Below are 19511 nucleotides of genomic sequence, written 5' to 3' on the forward strand. Positions count from 1 at the left end.
GGTCACTATGTTAACACCAGTCTTCCTGTAATTTTCCAAAGGTTTTTAACAAAGGCCTCTTGTAAAAAAAAACAAACCCAAAAATATAAAACCTTGATTGCGAGCACTCAGGTTAGCAATAAGACAAAATGTCTTTAAACCGTCCCATGATCTTAAAAGGGGGACAATTGGACCCCACGAGATTTCACCGGCAGGGTGGCAATGACCCCGCCTGCGCTTTTATGTTTATGTTTTTTTTCTGTGTGTGTGTGTGTGTGGTTTTGGGAATTGACGGTCTGACAGGACACCCCCTTACACATGCCGCTCTCTTTCTGAGTGCTGCACTAAGACCGCAGGAGGGTTAAGGTCTTTTTATTTGGGCTCAAAACAGCCCAAACCTGGTGGTACAAGCAATGGGTACCTAATAAACTGGCCAGGGACTGCATATCTAATATATAATCACTAAATGATTATATATTTACTGTTTTGTGATAAGTAGAAGGAAACTTATAATTTGTCTTTGCAGACAAATGATAACAAAGGCAAATGATAGTGTTATCACTTGTCTTTTTGGACAAATGATAACACTACAGTGTGAGACCTGGAAATGTTGAAGGTTGAATAAGGTTGAGGAATGCATGAACTTGTCAGAGCGCATGGTGATTACCGTACTATGAATGTGAGAACATTATGACGGGTAAAAACAGGTCTGAGCATCTGAAATCTTGTTTCATTCGAGAGGCAGCGTCTGGTTGCAGTGGAAGTTGCCAGACAAAAAAAAAAAAAAGGTTTGACAAAAATGGAAAAAACAGATTCTTGTTACAAAACCCACCCAAAGTCCAAAGTAAACTGAATTGAATTGGAAATAGAGGAACATAATGGGAATACTGCAAAGAAGATGTAGACACATGTATGCTGATTAATGAATCATTGCTGTAGTTGTGTAAAAACTAAGATCAGGTATTTCTTGTGATTTTTAAAACTGATTGAAGAATGTGTTTTATCATACAGGACACTGTGCTTCACTCACATGTCTATATTCTCCATTACTGGACCTGGACCTGCAGCTTTAAAATCCAAAAGGGCTGAGGCGCAGGCGAGTCCAGGCGCAGCCTCTTCAGCTCCCGTGTGTCTGTGTCAGAGAACTGGCTTCACATCATATTACTGCTCTTCTTCAGTACCTCAGGGCTTGTTTCTTTTTGTTTTTAGCTACAGAACATCCAGTACACAGAACAGTACACTTGACACAACTCTTCATTTTAGTAAGATCTCATTTAATACAAATGTTTATCTGTAGATAGGACATAGTTTAGGAGTAAAATAACGAATTATGTGCTCTTTGGGTAAACCTCAAACTAAAATTCAGAATATTTTTTTCTGAAATATTCTGGAAAAAAACAAAAAACAACCCCAATGACAAATAGAGGAGACAGTTAACTTGCAGACATAAAACAGATCACAAAATATTCATACCAGTAAATCTTACTTTACTACATTACCCCAGATTTCATTTTCTTTTTATGGGATAGACCAGTATAACAGCAGAATGAGCAGAGTAGAATGGTTTAGGTTGAGGTGTGGTAATATTTAAAGGTCCTTTCGAAGTTAAGATCTAAATTAGCTGACAGTCTGTAGCAAGACCTGAAGATTGACATTCACAGACACTCTCTACTAAATCTGACCGAGCCTGAGCTTATTATTGTGGTGTTGCTGGTTCAGTTTTTGTCAATGAATTAATATTTTCTTTCTTCCTGTACTAGATTGGAACACCTTTTCCTTTCCTAGATCATGAGTGGAGATCAGTGGATTAATGCTCAGCCTGTATATCTGGCTGCCCATTTGACCATTGACCCTAAGATACCTAAAAACAAGGTAATACAGCCACTTTTTTCACTTCTCTCTAAAACAAATACACATGTTTTGATCAGGGATCTAGTCATTGAGAGCTACTGTTCTGTAACTATTAGATGCATCCCTTCTCCACCACACCTGAATGGCTCATTACCAGGCCCCTGCAGAGCTGGATTGCTGCTGATGAAGGAATGTAGCTATTTGATTCAGGTGTGTTGGTGCAGAGATGCATCTAGAAGTTGCAAGATAATAAACTGAAGACAGGACCTTAGCACACTTGGAATAGATCTTTATTTTGACAATGGCACCACCACAACAACAACAATAATAATAATAGTAAAGATAATAATTATAACCACAATAAAACTCTCCCTGAAAATTAGGTTTATTGGCAAAACTGAAAAATATATTCAGGGTGTTTGCAACAAGAAAATTGTACAAGAGCAGTTGAAGTAGTTCAACTAATTTGACCCAAATTCAGTACTGGATCCTACTTTCAATGTCACCAGTAGTGTCAAGATTATTATTATTGTTATTATTATTGTTGTTGTTGTTATTGCACTACTTAAACAGGAAAAACCCATCAAGATTTAAATTTTAATTAATTTATTTAAAATGATGACTCTAACGAAAAAATCACAAGAAACATTACACTCATGCAACATCAGTAATCATCAAATATAAATGAAAAGGAAAAAAAAAAATCCAATAACATATTCAACAGTGCAGTCAAACAATCTAGCAGTCAAATCATTTGCATTCAGCTTTTTGACTATTTAAAATGCTTAGTATCTTTAGTAAATAATTATGAATATTTGGCTAATACATTTGTTTATGCTCATTCAGTGAAACAAGCTCCTCAGATGGGGCTAATTCTGAAGCTGTAGCGCTCAGCCCTGAGAATATGAAGGAAACTGAGACATTTACTCATAAAGAGGTTCATCAGGAACCAGCTGGTGTCTGCAAGTCACATTTGCAGACATATATAGCAGTTAAAAGAACTGAAGATACCCTCATATAGAAATAAAATTTTTTAGAGTAGTCATATAAAGATTAATTTTCTGTTGAATTTAGAGAAACTACTTGTAATGTTAGTTGTGCGTAGACTATTAAATTTTTCTTTTGTTCATTGAAAACAGCTGCAAGTTGGTACATTAAAAAAACCCCCCTGAGGTTATAGAATTGTAGGTGCAACAGTTTGTGAGTTAGATATGAAGCATTTAAGGTGTGGTGAAGGACAGGAGGGAGGAGCAGAACATTTAACAACATTTAACTCTCATCTGGTGTCTCTTGTATTGCATTCTGCACCTTCTTCCCCAAAGACTCACCTTTTTGCCTCTTCAGGGAAGATTTACACGCTAATGGAGGGCTGCACCACCAGAGGACTGTGGTTGTTCATCTTGTTACTAGGATGTAGGCGACTCTCTGCATTCAATTTGGACACAGAAAATGTCCTGCAGAGAAATGGAGACCCGGGGAGCCTGTTCGGCTTTTCTCTCGCAATGCACCAACAACTTAGACCAGAGGACAAGAGAATGTAAGAACCAAAGTATGAGTTTAGATAAAATGTATATTTGGAAATTAATTGATTTTGCATTGTTCAAGTCTAAGTCTAAGTCTTAGGTTTTTGCAACAACTGTGTTTGCTTGTGTCACTTTCTTTTCAGGTTACTAATTTTTAGACTTGCAGCTTTGCTCACTTCTTTCTTTTTAGGTTGTCTTCAGGTGAGACCAGAAGAAAATGTTTCTTTTTCATGCCACATGAAGGCAACTTACAATCATGTTAGTAGTGTGCTTGAAAAGCTGAAATAAACTGGGGGTTAGAGCCCAGAAGTGGGCCAGAAAACACCAATTAGGAGTTCTTTAGCTCTCAGCACCTTAGATAAATTTGAAATGGCTTGCTGACGACAAATTGTGGACTTAATTCATAATCAGGTAGTTTACAAATTGTCTTTTTACTATGCTGTCATTTAGTTGGTTTGATGGAATGGTTGCATACATTAATACATGCATACGTTTAGGGTAACCATAGGGTTATGGATCTCTGCCATTGCTGACTTGTAGGTAAAGAGTTTGACGAAGATCGAGTTTTTTTCTCTTAAATTGATAATGTAGTAAAGTTTTAAATTTGCACCTCTGACGCAGAGCAGTTGTGATAGGGCAAGTAACTTCTTGAGTGACAACTTCCTTTCTTTTGTTTTGCTCAAAGGTGGTACTGCTTACTGTTGTGTACTTATTTGCATTTGATTAACAAAAACCTGAAGATTATTAAAGTGTTCCTGGAGTCTTTTATTGGCAATAAGATAAACACTAGCAAAGCTTTGAGGTATTAACCTTTGCCACTTGGGAGAGCACTAGAGGTCAGCGTGCTGCTTGATGCTCGCTTAGCTTGAGGTAAAAGAAGAGGCAGGTAATTAATTTGTCCTCGGAGTTCTCTAAGGTATTTTTGCACCAACATGTATACTGACATGTTTGGATGATACAGCTGGGTGTGCACAGTGAGTCACAACACTGTTTTTCATTCTATTCATGCCAACCTTTAGTCAGACTTGCGCGTTCCAGAGACTTTATGTCCTGAAGGGATGAATTTTCTTGTACCGACAGGAGTGGGTGGGGACCCATGAATGTCTGCTTGTGTTTTGGTCTCACTTCTGCAAGATGAGGTTGTCTCCATGAGGATGTGGAAGAGAGGTTCAACTTGAAAAGGTGTTCATAGTGGAAATAAATGTAAGTTTTAGAGATTTAGGAGGGGAAGTGTGTGAGGATATGAATGTCAGTGCTGCTGCTGAAAAAAATAAAAGTAATTTGGACAAAATGGGAAGAGGAGCAACTAAAATAAACCACAAAAACCAACAGCCAGTGCAAAAGTGATTCACTAATTTACTGGGAGAAACTCTTAACATTTTATACTAAAGTTAGTTGCACATTCACTAACTTGTGCAAGTGAATATAATAGGTATATCTGAGAGAGAAATTGAATGTACAACATCTGTCCTAATCAGGATTTCTTTTTGTTCTTTCATTCTGACCAGGCATTTAACAACATGCATTGATTAATACCGAGTCCCAGTGCTTCATTAAAGTTCATAAAGCCACTGCCAAGAATTTTCATTATTCTTGGGATTGTAGTTTTGTGTGAACATTTATTGTTTTGTTTTTCTCTCTAAGTCACGGCTATGTTATTTTAGTTTTAGTTAGATTTGGTTTTTAGTTAGTATTTTATTCTGATAGTCTTGTTCAGTGCATTCGCAGTTACACCGTGTTCACCGTGATATGCCTGTTGTGTTTTTTTGTTTCAACTCAGGAGCTACTACTTTCCAGATGCTTCAGTCTTTTCCATTATTCTTCATATATTTAATATATTTAATACTTTCATATGTTTATGTTTAGCTGGGTCAGCAATTGGCTGACCCAGCTGGCTGCAACTTCCTTAATATGCATTAAAGCATCTCTAGTTGGTTTTCCAGATGTGCCTTTTTAGTTCTAATTAAGTCACATTTATTCTGTTTGTCCTTCACCTCAATCTTCATGTTTCTGTATTCCCAGTTTTTGGATAATTTTACCTTTTAAATGAAAGTTAAAATTCTCAAGGATTCTGCCTGGACTCTACAGAGGTTCAGTTTTTAGCACTGTTGACTCTTTGTGATGAAAAACCGAGTTATCATGTTTGAGAAGATGCCCAGAATTGTATTTGTAATCAGTATCATTACTATAGAATTGCATGTAGTTGTAACTACCAGGAGCTGTGGAGGGTGAGGGGGGGATGGACAAATTGATATAGCCATGGTTATGTGTAAGTTTGGCTCCTGTGTTAAGAAGAAATTCAGAATAATTGTTTTCTCCTCTATTAATGGTGAGATATATTCTGTTCAATGTTTTATTTTTAATGCAAATACTATTTTTTTCAAGGGATTTCTCTGAATGTGTAGAGCATCATTTCCTGTCCAATTTTCTAGAGGTCTGCTATTCTCCTTCTGTTTCAGCGCATGTGATGCCCCTTTTTTAATAAACATCCAACTGCTGGTTCGTTCTGCTGCAGTAGAGAGAGACTTGATTGCTGGCAAAAGGCAACTCTTCACTCTGATTATTTTTTTAGTAGATGAATCAGGAAATGTTTAGTCTGATTCATTATCAGAGGGTGACATTTAAAAAGGTCAAATCATGGCTGTTGCATGGGTAAATTTAATTTGCTAAACAGGACTTGGTCTTTCTGTTGGGAGCAAAAGAACCAAAAAATGCCCTCAGAAAAGTTCCCTAGATGGTGGCAATGTTATCACAAAAGAAAAAGGGCACCTTAAGATTTTGTTGATGCTATGTGAAAGAATTGCCTTGATATGCATGTGCTTCTGCTGCAGACTGCTGGTTGGAGCGCCACAAGCCAAAGCGCTGAATAATCAGAAATCTAAGGTGACAGGAGGACTCTACAAGTGTGAAATCAGCCCCAAACCCAGTGATTGCCAAAGAATTATGTTTGATAATGATGGTAAGTTATATTCTGACTGACTTTTCTGTTTTTCTGGTTTAAACCTTTTTTATCTATCTATCTATCTATCTATCTATCTATCTATCTATCTATCTATCTATCTATCCATCCATCCATCCATCCATCCATCCATCCATCCATCCATCCATCCATCCATCTATCCATCTATCCATCTATCTATCTATCTATCTATCTATCTATCTATCTATCTATCTATCTATCTATCTATCTATCTATCTATCTATCTATCCATCCATCCATCCATCCATCCATCCAGTATATATATATAAACAAAAAATACAAAATCTCAGTTTTATTGTGTTGTTTATCTTTTGACTTTTGTCTGTTCTTTCATAGAAAATTTGTCAATCGAAAAGAAAGAAAATCAGTGGATGGGGGTGTCGGTCAGCAGTCAAGGGCCAGGAGGCAAAATTTTAGTGAGAATACCGTTCCAAAAAGACATTTAGATTTTTTTTCCAAACATTTATGTTCAAGGTATCAGTCAGAATCTCTCGGTCATTATGTCTTTCTCTCTCCATGGCAGACATGTGCCCATCGGTACCAGGAATTGAAATCTCAAACCCGAAACATCCTCGGCCGCTGCTATGTGCTAAGCCAAGACGTAACTCTTAAAAAATCAATGGAAGATGGAGTGGAAGATGGAGGCAACTGGTATTTTTGTAAAGGTCGGAACCCGGGCCATCAGCTGTTTGGTTCCTGCCAGCAGGGCGTCTCTGTTGCATTCGACATGGAACACCGCTATTTCATCTTTGGAGCTCCAGGAGCTTATGACTGGAAAGGTATGGTTTTTAGGTTAAACTTGCCACAGGCTACAAGACGTTGAAACAGTTTTTAAACAGTGCTTTTAGTTAGTTTTTAAAGACCAACTGAAAGCTCTTTTGTCTTTATTGTGCTTCTTATGCTTGCTTTTATTCTTTGTATTACTTTGCTTTTTGTTGTACAGAGTGTTGTGATTTTATTTCTGTGAAAATTACTTATTTACCTACATACATACTTACTTTAGGCACCAGGACAGTTGAATAGATAGGATTTCTTTTCACTATAATTTATGTTTTGGAGTAATTATATATTTTTGAGAATCGATTAATTAAGTTGATTGTTTCAACCATTGAAGAATATGGGTCTTAAGTAATAGCAGGATGTTGTCAGCACATAAACAAATTTTATGTTTGATTTGGTTAATTTAATTGGCATTCCTTTTATAAGAGTGTTTTGACAAAATGCTTCTGCAAGGGGTTCAGTAAAATTGGAAAACTAGGATTAAAAGAGATGTTTTTGGCTCAATATGCGCTGCTCCCAGTTCCCATGGAGACGAATAAAGTTTTATCTTATAATTACAAAAGGATTTGTGACAGATTCATTTTGTGATAAAGCTGCAGTATAAAACTTTTACTTAAAAAAAAAGTTTTTTTTTACATATTTGTTAAAATTTCCACCATGTCGTGACAACATAATACATAAGCTGTGAAAAGATCGAACTCCTCCCAGTGCTACTGTTGCTGTCTCGAGAAATTCACAGCTCCAAGTAAAAAACAACCAATCAGAGTCAGGGGGAGGGTCTTAGTGTTGTCAATTAACCTCATGTACTTGATGTGCTAAAGGTGGATGAACATCTTACTGTTTACTGTTTATCCACCCTCACCGGTGGCCAGGCTAACTAGCCTTTGGGCTCATGGCGGGCTCTGCTGTCAGGAACAAGCTGAGAGCAAGAGGGAGGGATGTGAGCAGAGTGTACACAAGCTTGATTGACAGTACTATGACACTCCCCACCCCCTTTCTGTCCTTGATTGGTTGTTTCTGGTTAGTGCTGGGAACACAGGGAAAAGGCGGAGGAGCAAATTTTTTTCACAGATTGTTCATCTCATACCATAGTCATGACATTGTGGCGGTTTTAACAAATATGTAAAAAAAAAGATAGTAAAAGTTACACACTGCAGTCTTGAGATTTTAGTAGACTTTTGTAAAACATCAACTAATCTTGTCTCTTCTCTCCTTTGGTATACTTGTTTTTTTCTTTTAACTAAGGCTTGGTGCGCATGGAGCAAAGGAACGACACTCTTTTTGACCTGGGTTTATATGACGAGGTGCCATTGGAAACGGGAGGTGAGAAGGCGAAAAGACCCAGTGACGTCCCTACTCCTGACAACAGCTACTTGGGTAAAATACTTGTGTTTTATCCTTATGCCAGTTATACATTTTTTATTAGCTGATTTACCTTCCATGTTGTAAATCGTAACTATTTTGAACTCTGTTTTAGGTTTCTCCATGGCCGTTGGACAAGCTTTGACCAACAAGGGTCAGCTGACGGTGGTGGCAGGAGCTCCCAGAACTAACTTCACTGGAGCGGTGATTCTGCTAAAGAAAGGCTCTACGGCTCGAGGAGACATGCTAGCGGAGTTCACGCTTGAAGGGGAGGGCCTGTCTTCCTCCTTTGGATACGATCTGACTGTCCTGGATCTCAACAAGGATGGGTAAGAGTCCAGATTGACCCACAGACAGCTCACTTCTGCTCTCACTTTAATTTTGACGGTCCTCTTCTGAGTCTGTGATCTTCTTGTTCGTTAGCTGGGATGACATAGTTGTTGGAGCCCCTCAGTATTTTGAGAAGGACTCGGAAATTGGAGGAGCTGTCTACGTTTACATCAACAAGGCTGGAAAGTGGAATGAAGTCATACCAACAAGAATAGATGGACCTGCAGATTCCATGTTTGGCCTCGCTGTGGAAAACCTTGGCGATATCAACCAGGACGGTTACCATGGTAAGGAGGCATAATTTGTGTGCCTGTATGTGTGCAGTTGTTGACGCCCTTTATGTTGTAAAGATGCTCAAGCATACTGCCTTGCTGTCAGATTTTGCAGTCGGAGCTCCTTATGAGGACAACGGGGCAGGAAAGGTCTACATTTTCCATGGATCAGCCACAGGAGGATTCAGAAAAAAAGCCACACAGGTGTGGAAACTAGTACAATCCCTTTCTAAATCTTCCAATTTGAGACTCTCCCTCAGCGTGTTACAATGGATAATTAGGAAGAGGCCAAAACATATTTGGTGTAGATTAAACTATTTTTAAAGGACTTTTATGTAGGAATTTCCTAATTATCATTTAAAGTTATATATATACCTAAAATCATGTCCAAATGGGCATTTTTCCAGTGGGACTGTTCTTTTTATAGATATTTCTACTCTAGTTGACACAAAGCTATCTTTCTGTCTTTTATCTACATTGCACATTTTCAAGATGTCTTTGAAAGTTTTTGTCAAATTAAAATAAATATTTTAAACTTTTGGAAGACAAAATATTCTATTTAGTATTTTTTTCCCCCATTGGACACCAAATACATATGTCTCTTTTTATGCAGTAGGTAACCCACACCTTCACAAAACTTGTGTTTTAGGTTTTGTCCAGCAAGTCGGGAGTGAGGCAGTTTGGCTATTCATTAGCAGGCAACATGGACCTGGACAAGAACTCGTATCCAGACCTGGCTGTTGGATCCCTCTCAGACTCTGTCTTTATCTATAAGTGAGAAAGTTAAAGCTGATGCACTGATGCATTGCTATGACCTAGCGCCGCTTAACAATATTTACAGAGATGCTCACTGAATTGTTTCTCAACAGAACCCGACCAGTTGTTAGCATTGAGAAGGATATCACTATTACACCAAAAAAAATTGACCTCACCAAGAAGAACTGTCCTGAAGGTGTCTGGTAAGTCCGTCTGTCTCGTCTTTCAACATTATCCTAGCAAAGACCTAATAATTACTGGCAATTCTAACTTAGTTATATAAATCTAATCTGTTACAAAATTATGTACTTTTTGTAAAATCTTCCAGAAATACTGCTAGAAATATTACTTAGTCTTTCTTAAATTCGGTTTTGTCTCTTTCCCTTTTTCACATTTCTGTGTTGCCACGATTGTAGATTTGTTCAAATTGACCAAATACAATCCTAAAACAAATCTCTAAACTTGTGTTTAGTAAATATGGGTTAAAACTAATAAGATGTCTATTTTCTTATAGCAAATGATTTTGACAGGAATTTTTTTCCATGGTATTTCATGCTACTTTGTGCCAATATCTAATTTTATACCTAATATGTGCTTTTAACTTTTCGACATGTAAAAATCTGCTTAAACATAAACTTGCCAGAGATACTGTATGTCAGATTTTAGTTTAACTTTTTGTTCTCACAGCCTGAAAGTTGAAGCATGCTTCCGCTACACTGCTGGCGCACAGAGCTCTTCTACCCCGCTGAGTGAGCAGAACCTCATTTTCCTTTCAAATTATTTTGCTAAAACAGTTATCTTTATTACATTTTCACAATGTAGATATCAGCAGTATGAAATGAAAAACGTGTTTGCCTCCTTGTATATTTGCACCATTTTTGTTTTTTAGTCAAGCCTAAATGTTTCATTCAGCATTTCTATGGACTGGCGAGTCTTATGCAAGCAAACAACCATACCTAATTACTTCTCTTCAAGAAATCACTTATGGACAACCATTTTGTCAACACGAAGCATGCCAAAAGATCGCAAACCGCAACACAGATAGGCATAATAACCTCAACCTAGAGAAATTGAAGAGCAAAGAATGTGTTGAATAGATCAGCAAGGCTTTGGGACATCAGTGAACCACAGCAGAAGCCAGAATGGACAAATGAAACAAACAGGCTGCACAGTTGGTAGCACTGATGCCTTACCGCAAGAAGGTCTGGGGTTCGAACATGACTGTCAGGTTAATTAGTCTCTCTAAACTCTCCTTAGGTGTGGGTGTGGGCATGCATGGTTGTTTGTCCTGTTTGTCTGACCCCTCGAGGGATAAGCGTGTAAGATAATGGATGGATGGAAAAAAAACAAAAAAAACATGGAACAGTACTGAATCAAGTGGCAGACCCAAACAAATTAACTACGGGAGTGCATCCACAACTTATCCAGGAAGTAACAAAAGAACCATGAACCATGATCCCATTAGTCAAGGTCCATGACTCAACAATAAGAGAGACAATGACAACTATAAGAGAGTGCCAAGAGCAAAACAACATCCAAAACAACTGACCCAAAGAACCCAAAAGCCTGCATCATATAAAAAAAGTTATATACAGTACAGACTAAAAGTTTGGACACACTTTCTCATTGAATTCAATGAGAAAGTGTGTCCAAACTTTTGGTCTGTACTGTATATATATTTTTGATGCGTCACATCAAACATATCTTGTTGACTCCAAAGACTTTAGTGAAATTATTATCTGGTCTGACTAAACATGAGATGAACTTATTGGAAAGTATATTTTCTGTTACATTTTGTTACAAACTAACAGCATTTCAGAAAATAACATCATACCCACTATTAAACATAATGGTAGCAATTACCCTCCTCAGTTGTAAATTTCTTTAACTGTACAGTATTATTTTTCTGATGTTGTAAATTAGCCCTTACTGTACAGTCTATCATTCTTATTTTGTGTGAATTTGCACATAAATATCTTTTTCCTGTGCCGCATCCCCTCTTGTGTTGCATTTAGGGATGGAGTACAATTTTGAAGTGGATGCTGATCGCAAGAAAAACAATCTTGAGCCCAGGGGGGCATTTACAGATCTGGAAAATCTGTCTGCTGGGACCATTACCATGGATGCAAAAGAGCCACAAAAATGTGTCACTCGTACTCTTGTCATGAAGGTATTCATCTATGCATGTCTTTCTCTGTTGCTTATCTAAAAATGTATTGTGTGACATGACAAATATCGTGTGATGTTCCCCTCTTAACAGGACAATATTAAGGACAAGCTACGTGGGCTCCCCATTGACGTTTCTGTGAACATCCCGAATGCTAAACGTAAACGAAGACAGGCCCAAGTCGCTCAACTTGCACCTGTCCTGGATCCCAAAGACGTAGAACCATTTCGATCAAACGTACGTTTGCATATTCTCGTTGTATATGTGAAATAATCACGCCTCGCTTTAATAGTGCTTCTGATGTGCATCAACATGCTTGCAGGTGGCATTTTTGAAAGATGGATGTGGCGACGATGATGTGTGCGCTAGCAACCTGATGCTAGAATATCGCTATGTCTACAAGGACGGAGACAGCGTTCATTCTTTAGAAATGTAAGACGATCAGATATAACCAATCCTAAGTCTAGGAAGGTTGTCTTTTCTACTGAAGCAAAGAAAGCTACACTGATCAGCATATGGGCTGTTGATATTTGCCTGTAATTCAATGTGTTTAAAGGGAAAATGGAGTACCAGTGATCTCGCTAAGTGGTCAAAAAAGCGCTGCCCTGGAAGTGACAGTGACCAATTCAAAGGGAGAAGATGCATATGAAGCTTTTGTGGTTGCTAACTTCCCCAGATCTGTGACCTATGCTGCATACATTCCTAATGCTGGAGTGAGTTTCTCTTATCTGATAATCAGTCTCCCGCACATGTACTTTCTGGTACTAAATGGTGAGTTGTCATTGATTGCAGCAAGTTTCCTGCAAACCAAACCAAAATGGATCTAAGGTCGACTGTGAAGTTGGGAACCCTTTCAAACGTGACTCAAAGGTGAGACAAAGTTACTTTGTGCTTCTATGCAGCACCTATTTAAGTTTAAATAATGTAGAAACCCATTCAATAAATTTTTATTTTATTGAAAAGTCTATTTCAGGAAGTTTATTAGTAAGTGAAACACATGAGTTCTTGAAAGCCTTTATTTCTGTTATTATGATTTTCCACTTACATCTAATGAAAATATGATATCTAAAATTAGAATATTAAATGAAAAGAAAACATGTATGTGTTTTGCCTGCTTTCAGGATGTTATTTTAAAAGGTCCTTTTAACCTGTCAAACAAGTCTCATCATACTGTAATTTATTTAATATACGTGTTTGCTTATAGACAACCTTCTACATCCTGTTCGATATCACTAACACGACCGAAGTGGAAATTGAGCTCAAGTTAAAAACGTAAGTGTCTGATTCTGCTTCTGTAAACCTTTGGGTAGCTTTTAGTTCACTTCTTTTAGCATAGATCTTGTGTACATTTTATCAGGACAAGTACGCAGCAGAATCTGGCGAATGTGAAAGCAAAGGCCAAGGTGGCCATCACACTGACGCTGTCCTTATCGGGGTAAGACATTTTCACATGGAAGAAACACAGTCATGTACTAATTCAGCCAACTGACCGCAAACTGCTTCTTTCCAGGCAAGTTGAACCATCTCAGGTCTACTACAATGGAGAGGCCAAAGGAGTGACAGACGTTAAGGCTGAAAGTGACATTGGCCCTGCCATCAAACACTGGTTCACTGTGAGTATAGAAAAGAGTCCACCCTGTCTGATGCCACAAGCTTGTACATTTTAAAAAACCCAAAAAAACCTGATAATTGTTTCATACAAACAGACATCTACCCCTCTGGTCATGTGTAAAAAACATTCAAATAAATTGAACTTTACTTGCAAGTTGCTAATTCTAAGCATAACCTTGCTTTTTTTTGTACTTACAATACCCTTATATATTCAGTGATGTCATGCCAAATTTTAGTCTTACATATTTTCAAGGTATGAACTGATGTTCCCATTAAAACAGATAATCAACCGAGGAAAGCGACTGAAAGACATTGGACAAGCCACCCTTTACATAGAGTGGCCAAAGATGACAGACAAAAACAATTATCTGCTCTACCTGATGACGATCAGCTCCACAGGACTGAAGGAGATAAAGTGCTCTCCCAAAGAGGAGATCAACCATCTTGGAAAGGTGAGAAAAGAGATGAATCAAGCAGAAGAAGACCACTGTACGGACTAGTTAGACCGAGTTGAGAAATGATTGTGAACCAAGTCCAGAGGTGTGGTATGGGATCTGGAAATGGTCTGGAATCTGACCAGACCATTTCCAGATCGTCTATCTGGGAGGTAATTGGAGGGGCTGTGGTTAAAGGTTTCTTGGTGGTGACAGTCAAATGTGTCTCTTAGGAGGACATAATAAGAAAGCCATGATATCCATCCAACCAGACATGTTGGATGTACTTCAAAAGATCCGAGGTGAAGTGCTCAGCTGAGAGGGTTTGGACGTCTGACTGGAAGGTTCCTTGGTCGGATCCCTCTGGATTTGTTTTGTCCAGCTTACTGGGAGGACTCATATTTCATTATTCTATTATTTGGGTCAATGGCGGTAGGAGTTTGTTGGGGTGCAGGTTTGAATACCTGCTCTGTCTCTGTTGTTGTGTCCTTGAGCAAGACATTTCACCTGCCCTGCCTTCTGCTGGTGGTCAGAGGGTTTGGTGGTACTGGTTCATGGGAGCCTCACTTATGCCAGACTGCCTCAGGGCAGCTTAGGCTACAATCCAGTAGCTTGTCATCATCAGTGTGTGAATGTGTGAGTAAATAGGTGAATGGCTGAATCTAGCAGAAAGCACTTTCAGGTCTTGACAAAGCTCTATACAAGCAGTTAAATATGTTAAATTTAGTATTTAGCATATTTAACAGCTATCAGTGTTCGGAAATTTCTGAGATCCTCCATGAAAAGACGGACAACTTAGAAAAGTGAAGTTTGGACTCCCACCTCTGACATTTAATCATTCAAATGGCTCAGATGAGACAGTAAAACTACTTGGTCTTCATCTGCCTACTTGTCTGTTTTCAAATGTCAAAAGATTGAAGTATAATTTTGTGTTTAATACATGGATTACACCGGGTTACAAAAAACATTTTTTGGAAGTTGTCTATGTTTTTTCAAGTAAATTAGGACTATTTTGCATGGCTGAATCCTAAAATAACATTCACTTTTCTCAATCAGGTCAGATTTTTATTCTTATTCGATTCAAAGAAATCCAATCTTCTTACTAAATGGATGACATTTTTATAACATTATTAGTTAATTTTTCTTAATATTTCTCACCCAAAAAAGATTTTAGGAAAAAATAAAAAGATTCTAATAGAATGTATTAATTAAATGACACAAACTTGGATTTCTGTAAATTGAGTAATAAACGCTGATAAGGGTTAGTACATGTAAGTTGAAAATTAAATCTTCGTTGTGCAAAATTCAGGATATGAACTTCTGTTTCTTGCCTCGTGTGCTCGGCAGCAGGGATATCTCATCGGTAATCAGCCATCATGACTGCATCCCAGCATCCCAAACTAATACGTGGCTTAGTTCAGAAAGTTGACCCGATTGAGCAAAACCAATGTGATTTTTGGATTCAGCACATCAAAATTACCCTAAAACCTCAGACATTATTTTTTTTGGCTGTTGGCCAGTGTTATTCCCACTGACTGAATACATGTTAAGGTAAGAACAAAGAATAATTATAATTTATAGGTATTTTTTGTCTACTTTAAGAAATCGGTTAACAGAAAAAGAAGAGACATTACCAAAGGAATCAATGGGACAATTTCATTCTTCACCGGAGAAAAGAAGCACGAGACTTTGGTATTACAAAACAAGCACTTTCTTCTCTTCAGACTTTAAATACCATATTTAACATACACTCCCCACCAGTAAGAGTAATGACACAATGATCTGTTTGTTTACAGTCGTGTGGCAGTGGAGCAAAATGTGTGACAATGAAGTGCCTCCTGGGGGACTTCGACTACAAGGCGACCATCACTCTGAGCTCTCGCCTGTGGAATAAGACTTTCGTAGAGGTATGAAAGACAGACTATTATGTTTGTTCCACTAGGGATTTAAGATGAGCTGCAGGTTGTCTGGTCTTTAAGAATGAAGTTTGCTTATTTTGTGTGGATTATGTGAAATTAAAACCTTTTGTTAGTCTTATTTGACTTGCAGTTGTAGATTCTTTTTGTTGAGCCTATGCTAACATAAGCTTTATTTACTGATTTTAATTATGTTCTTTGATTATTTTTAGAACAATTAAAGTTAAGCTTGAAAAAGCATCTGTCCTGAATCTGTGCAAGAGAAAGAAAATGCCTATTTTCAGTCATAAAGTCCGTGTTTCTGTTTTATGTCATTGCGACCAGCGCACATAAACCTGACCTTCTGCCTTTTCCTTAAATGAAGGAATATTCAGACTTCAATTATGTGGATTTGATGGTGAAGGCGTCGCTACATGTTAACAGCTCGACAAAAATAACAATGGAGGAGGGTGCTGAGACCCAGGTAAGGGCACACAAATAGAAAATTATTTGTGTGACACTGTTGAACCCAAAACAGAAACATGAGTCAGGAGAATGGACATAGAAATGTTTTTAAGCAATCCCAACACTGTAGGACCTTAAAATGAAAATGATTAAATTAAATTATTCTTTCTTGGACTCTGTATTACAACTAAGTTTGACTTGAATTATATACATGGCACCTTTCAAAAGTAGTCATGCCCCTTTAATGTGTAGGCATTGTAACCACAAAGCGTATTGTATTTTGGGGTATTTTACATAATAGATCATTACAAAATTGTGTATAATTATACCTTATAATTAGTTGTGTAGTTATAAATTGGAACAAGTTACCTAAGTTAGTAAAAAGGTATTTTAAATGGTAATTTAATCTGTGCATCCATCTATTGTGTATGCATTTGTTCAAAGAAAGAAAAATAATTTGGTGTTTTTTCGCTTCTGCTCAGTAAAACAAACACAAAATTTTGACAAAACCAAAAAAAAGTTGTAAATCTCTGTAAATCTTAAACATCGAAGGTTTTTCACATATTTAGTTTCTTAAAAGCTGCACAGTTACTTAATGTTTTCCATTTTGTTGGTCCAGAAAAAAGCTTTAGTATGTACGGGGAAAAAATGGGATATGTGGCTCTCGGTTTGTCTGAAAACATTTGCTGTGTAACCACATTTAATGAGTAAGTACAGCAAAGTTGCCTGTTATTGTTTTACCAATTTCTTTCTTAATTTTAAGAAGATTATCATTTCGGCAGAAAAAAATCGTATCCACACTACTGTATGAATACATCGTATGATTGCCTCCATCCATGATCTAAAAAAAAAAAAAATGTGTGGCACATTCACAAACATACCAAGAGGTGGCAGTCCACCACACCTGACAGTCCAGGCAAGGCCAGCATTAGTCAGAGAGGCAGACAAAAAGCCCACGGTAATTCTGATGTGAAGGAGCTACAGATATTTGGAGCTCAGAATCTGCTGAGAGACTTATGATCTCTACAAATTAGCTTTTAATAACAAGCTATTCAGGACTGATAGGGAAAAGTGATGGCGGTAAATACAGAGAAGTCCTGGAAAATATCTGTTTATACACACACATATACAGTATGTATTCCACATTATCAGATAACCTCATACTAATGTTCTTGCTTTTTCTGTCATGATTTCCAGGTGAGGTTGTCCGTGTTTCCAGAGAGGCGTTCGGCTCGGTACGGAGGAGTGGCATGGTGGATCATTTTTCTGTCCATCCTGTTGCTCCTGCTGTTGCTGGCCCTGCTGGCTTTCCTACTTTGGAAGGTATGAATAAAATACTTTATCACCGTCAACAAACGGCAGACATAAAAGCGCTTTGCAATAACGTTTTATTGACGTGCCTCATTTTAGTGTGGAGTCTTTAAGAAAAACAAGGAGGGTTCATCAGACAAAGAGAAGCTGACATCAAACACATAAAAAGTCAGAGGTGAGATTTCATGGTTTTGTCTTACATTGGCCTTTCTTGGCACAGTCGTGCTACTTTCCATTACAACTGCATCTCATCACATTACAGTGTCAAAGTTAATGCAAAAAGTGAAACAGGTTCATTGCAGTTTTTTTCTTTCTGTTAAATCGACTATTATGGGCTTGCAATTTTCATTGCAAGCCAGTTTCTCAGAAAAACTGAATACAATAAATGAGTTTTTGCTCTGGTGTCTCATCTCTGTCTTGACAAAACTTCATAGATTGTCTGTGGGATTTGGGTGAGGTGGCTAATCAAGAAAGTGACAAAATGGTCAATAAAGCATTGTTGGCTGGTGTCTCGTCCTATTGGAAAATAAAATTCACACTGTAGAATGGGCTTTAATTTAGAATCCTCTCAAAGCTGCAGTTATCCATATTCATAGAGCAATTGTTTCCTTCCACTCAACATTTCAATTAATATTACTGGATACAGCAGTTGTGACGGCCAGCATTTTTAGCTTACCCTCCTTATGGAGGATGTCAGTGACTGTCCCGTTGTTATGGAGGCCATAACATTTCTATTCTCCTGTTCTTTTGTTCTTATGTAACATTTTTATGTTCTGAGAATTGAGCTGAATTTTGGGTCTTCGTGTATATTTATTTGAATGTGACTGCTAGAATAAACTTCTGTTATATATAAATACATATTGAGATACGTTTGGATTATTGTATGACTTAAGCTAACTTTTTTGACAAGAAATTACCCCCTCCCTCCAAAAAAGGTTATATTAGTAACATTAATTTAAGAGAGGGAAGAGCAGACAAAGAGACTGGCTTATTGGTTTAAATATCAATACAGATCATCTTTTAGCTTGTTCTGTTTCAATTTAACACCAACTGACTTGGTCTGTATGAAAGTCTTGTGTTCATTAGGATTTAAAATGTTTTCTTCTCTTCACAGGGCACCAAAGATGGAAGTACATCATTTTCAAATGTTACCAAACAGAGCCACGTTCACAACACTGGATCAGATGAAAGAAAAAGCTTTGAGAAATCAAAGAGTGTGGATAACATTGCATGACAAGAATTCTTAATGTATATAGAGTCATATTTTTGGTGGGTCTTGTTTTTGTACATTGAGAGATGAAAATTTGGAAATACAATATATTTTTGAAAATTAAGGTGTTGAGGATCAAATATGAAACGCGGTTGTTGGGGGGCGGGAGGGCTTTTTAAATTAAATTTATGAGAAACACTGTACTGCATCAGAGCCAAAAGCAACGGGTTCTCATGTGGTGCAGATAGCACTTAGTTTGGCAGCTGTAAAGAAAAGTTTTTATATTTTTAAAGGAACTTCTTCTGCTCTTGCAAAGACTATTTTCAAGCCAATAAGCAAGAAGTGTAAATACTCATGATGAAACCAAAATGCAACCTTTCCCCAGCATACAGTTTGTATTACCAGATCACGCATTTGTATTCTCCAGTGCAGATGACAATTTGCCATAGTTTTTATTTCTAGACAGAGTTGTGTATGTGTTGCCATACAGTAAACGTTTGTCTAATACACAGCTGCCAGATATGTTGAGTTCAAATGAATGTTTTTTTTTATACTTTTGAATAAAATGTTAATTTTCTTGTGTTT

General features: G+C 37.5%; 1 protein-coding gene across 2 annotated transcripts; it reads left to right on the forward strand.

Moving 5' to 3' along the window:
• Positions 1-3026: 3026 nt before the first annotated feature.
• On the forward strand, positions 3027-19503 carry LOC114146797 (integrin alpha-6-like). 2 transcript variants are annotated; one of them, XM_028021163.1, is made up of 26 exons: positions 3027-3367; positions 6185-6312; positions 6670-6749; positions 6857-7112; positions 8359-8490; positions 8591-8804; positions 8899-9092; positions 9184-9281; positions 9727-9851; positions 9947-10036; positions 10521-10582; positions 11849-12003; positions 12094-12237; positions 12323-12432; positions 12557-12713; positions 12793-12870; positions 13205-13272; positions 13358-13435; positions 13511-13613; positions 13893-14063; positions 15648-15737; positions 15842-15952; positions 16326-16424; positions 17603-17728; positions 17816-17891; positions 18831-19503. In XM_028021163.1, the coding sequence occupies exons 1-25, from the start codon at positions 3042-3044 to the stop codon at positions 17879-17881; spliced, it is 3261 nt and encodes a 1086-aa protein (XP_027876964.1). In that variant the 5' UTR covers positions 3027-3041; the 3' UTR covers positions 17882-17891; positions 18831-19503. The 2 variants fall into 2 exon arrangements, with proteins under 2 accessions (XP_027876964.1, XP_027876965.1); XM_028021164.1 differs by lacking the exons at positions 15648-15737; positions 15842-15952; positions 16326-16424; ... (1 more) ...; positions 17816-17891; positions 18831-19503 and adding an exon at positions 14279-15213 and having other exon boundaries at positions 3106-3367.
• Positions 19504-19511: the final 8 nt, after the last annotated feature.

This window comes from Xiphophorus couchianus, chromosome 6 (genome assembly GCF_001444195.1).
Source record: "Xiphophorus couchianus chromosome 6, X_couchianus-1.0, whole genome shotgun sequence".
NCBI classification, from domain to species: domain Eukaryota; kingdom Metazoa; phylum Chordata; class Actinopteri; order Cyprinodontiformes; family Poeciliidae; genus Xiphophorus; species Xiphophorus couchianus.

What these genes read in the sequence shown, in the direction of transcription:
- LOC114146797 (XM_028021163.1), top strand. Translation starts at nt 3,042, where the DNA reads ATGAAGCATTTAAGGTGTGGTGAAGGACAGGAGGGAGGAGCAGAACAT. An exon ending in CTGGATCTCAACAAGGATGG is followed by an intron (nt 8,805 to 8,898) that starts GTAAGAGTCCAG and finishes CTTGTTCGTTAG; the next exon opens with CTGGGATGACATAGTTGTTG. An exon ending in AAAAGAAGCACGAGACTTTG is followed by an intron (nt 15,738 to 15,841) that starts GTATTACAAAAC and finishes GTTTGTTTACAG; the next exon opens with TCGTGTGGCAGTGGAGCAAA.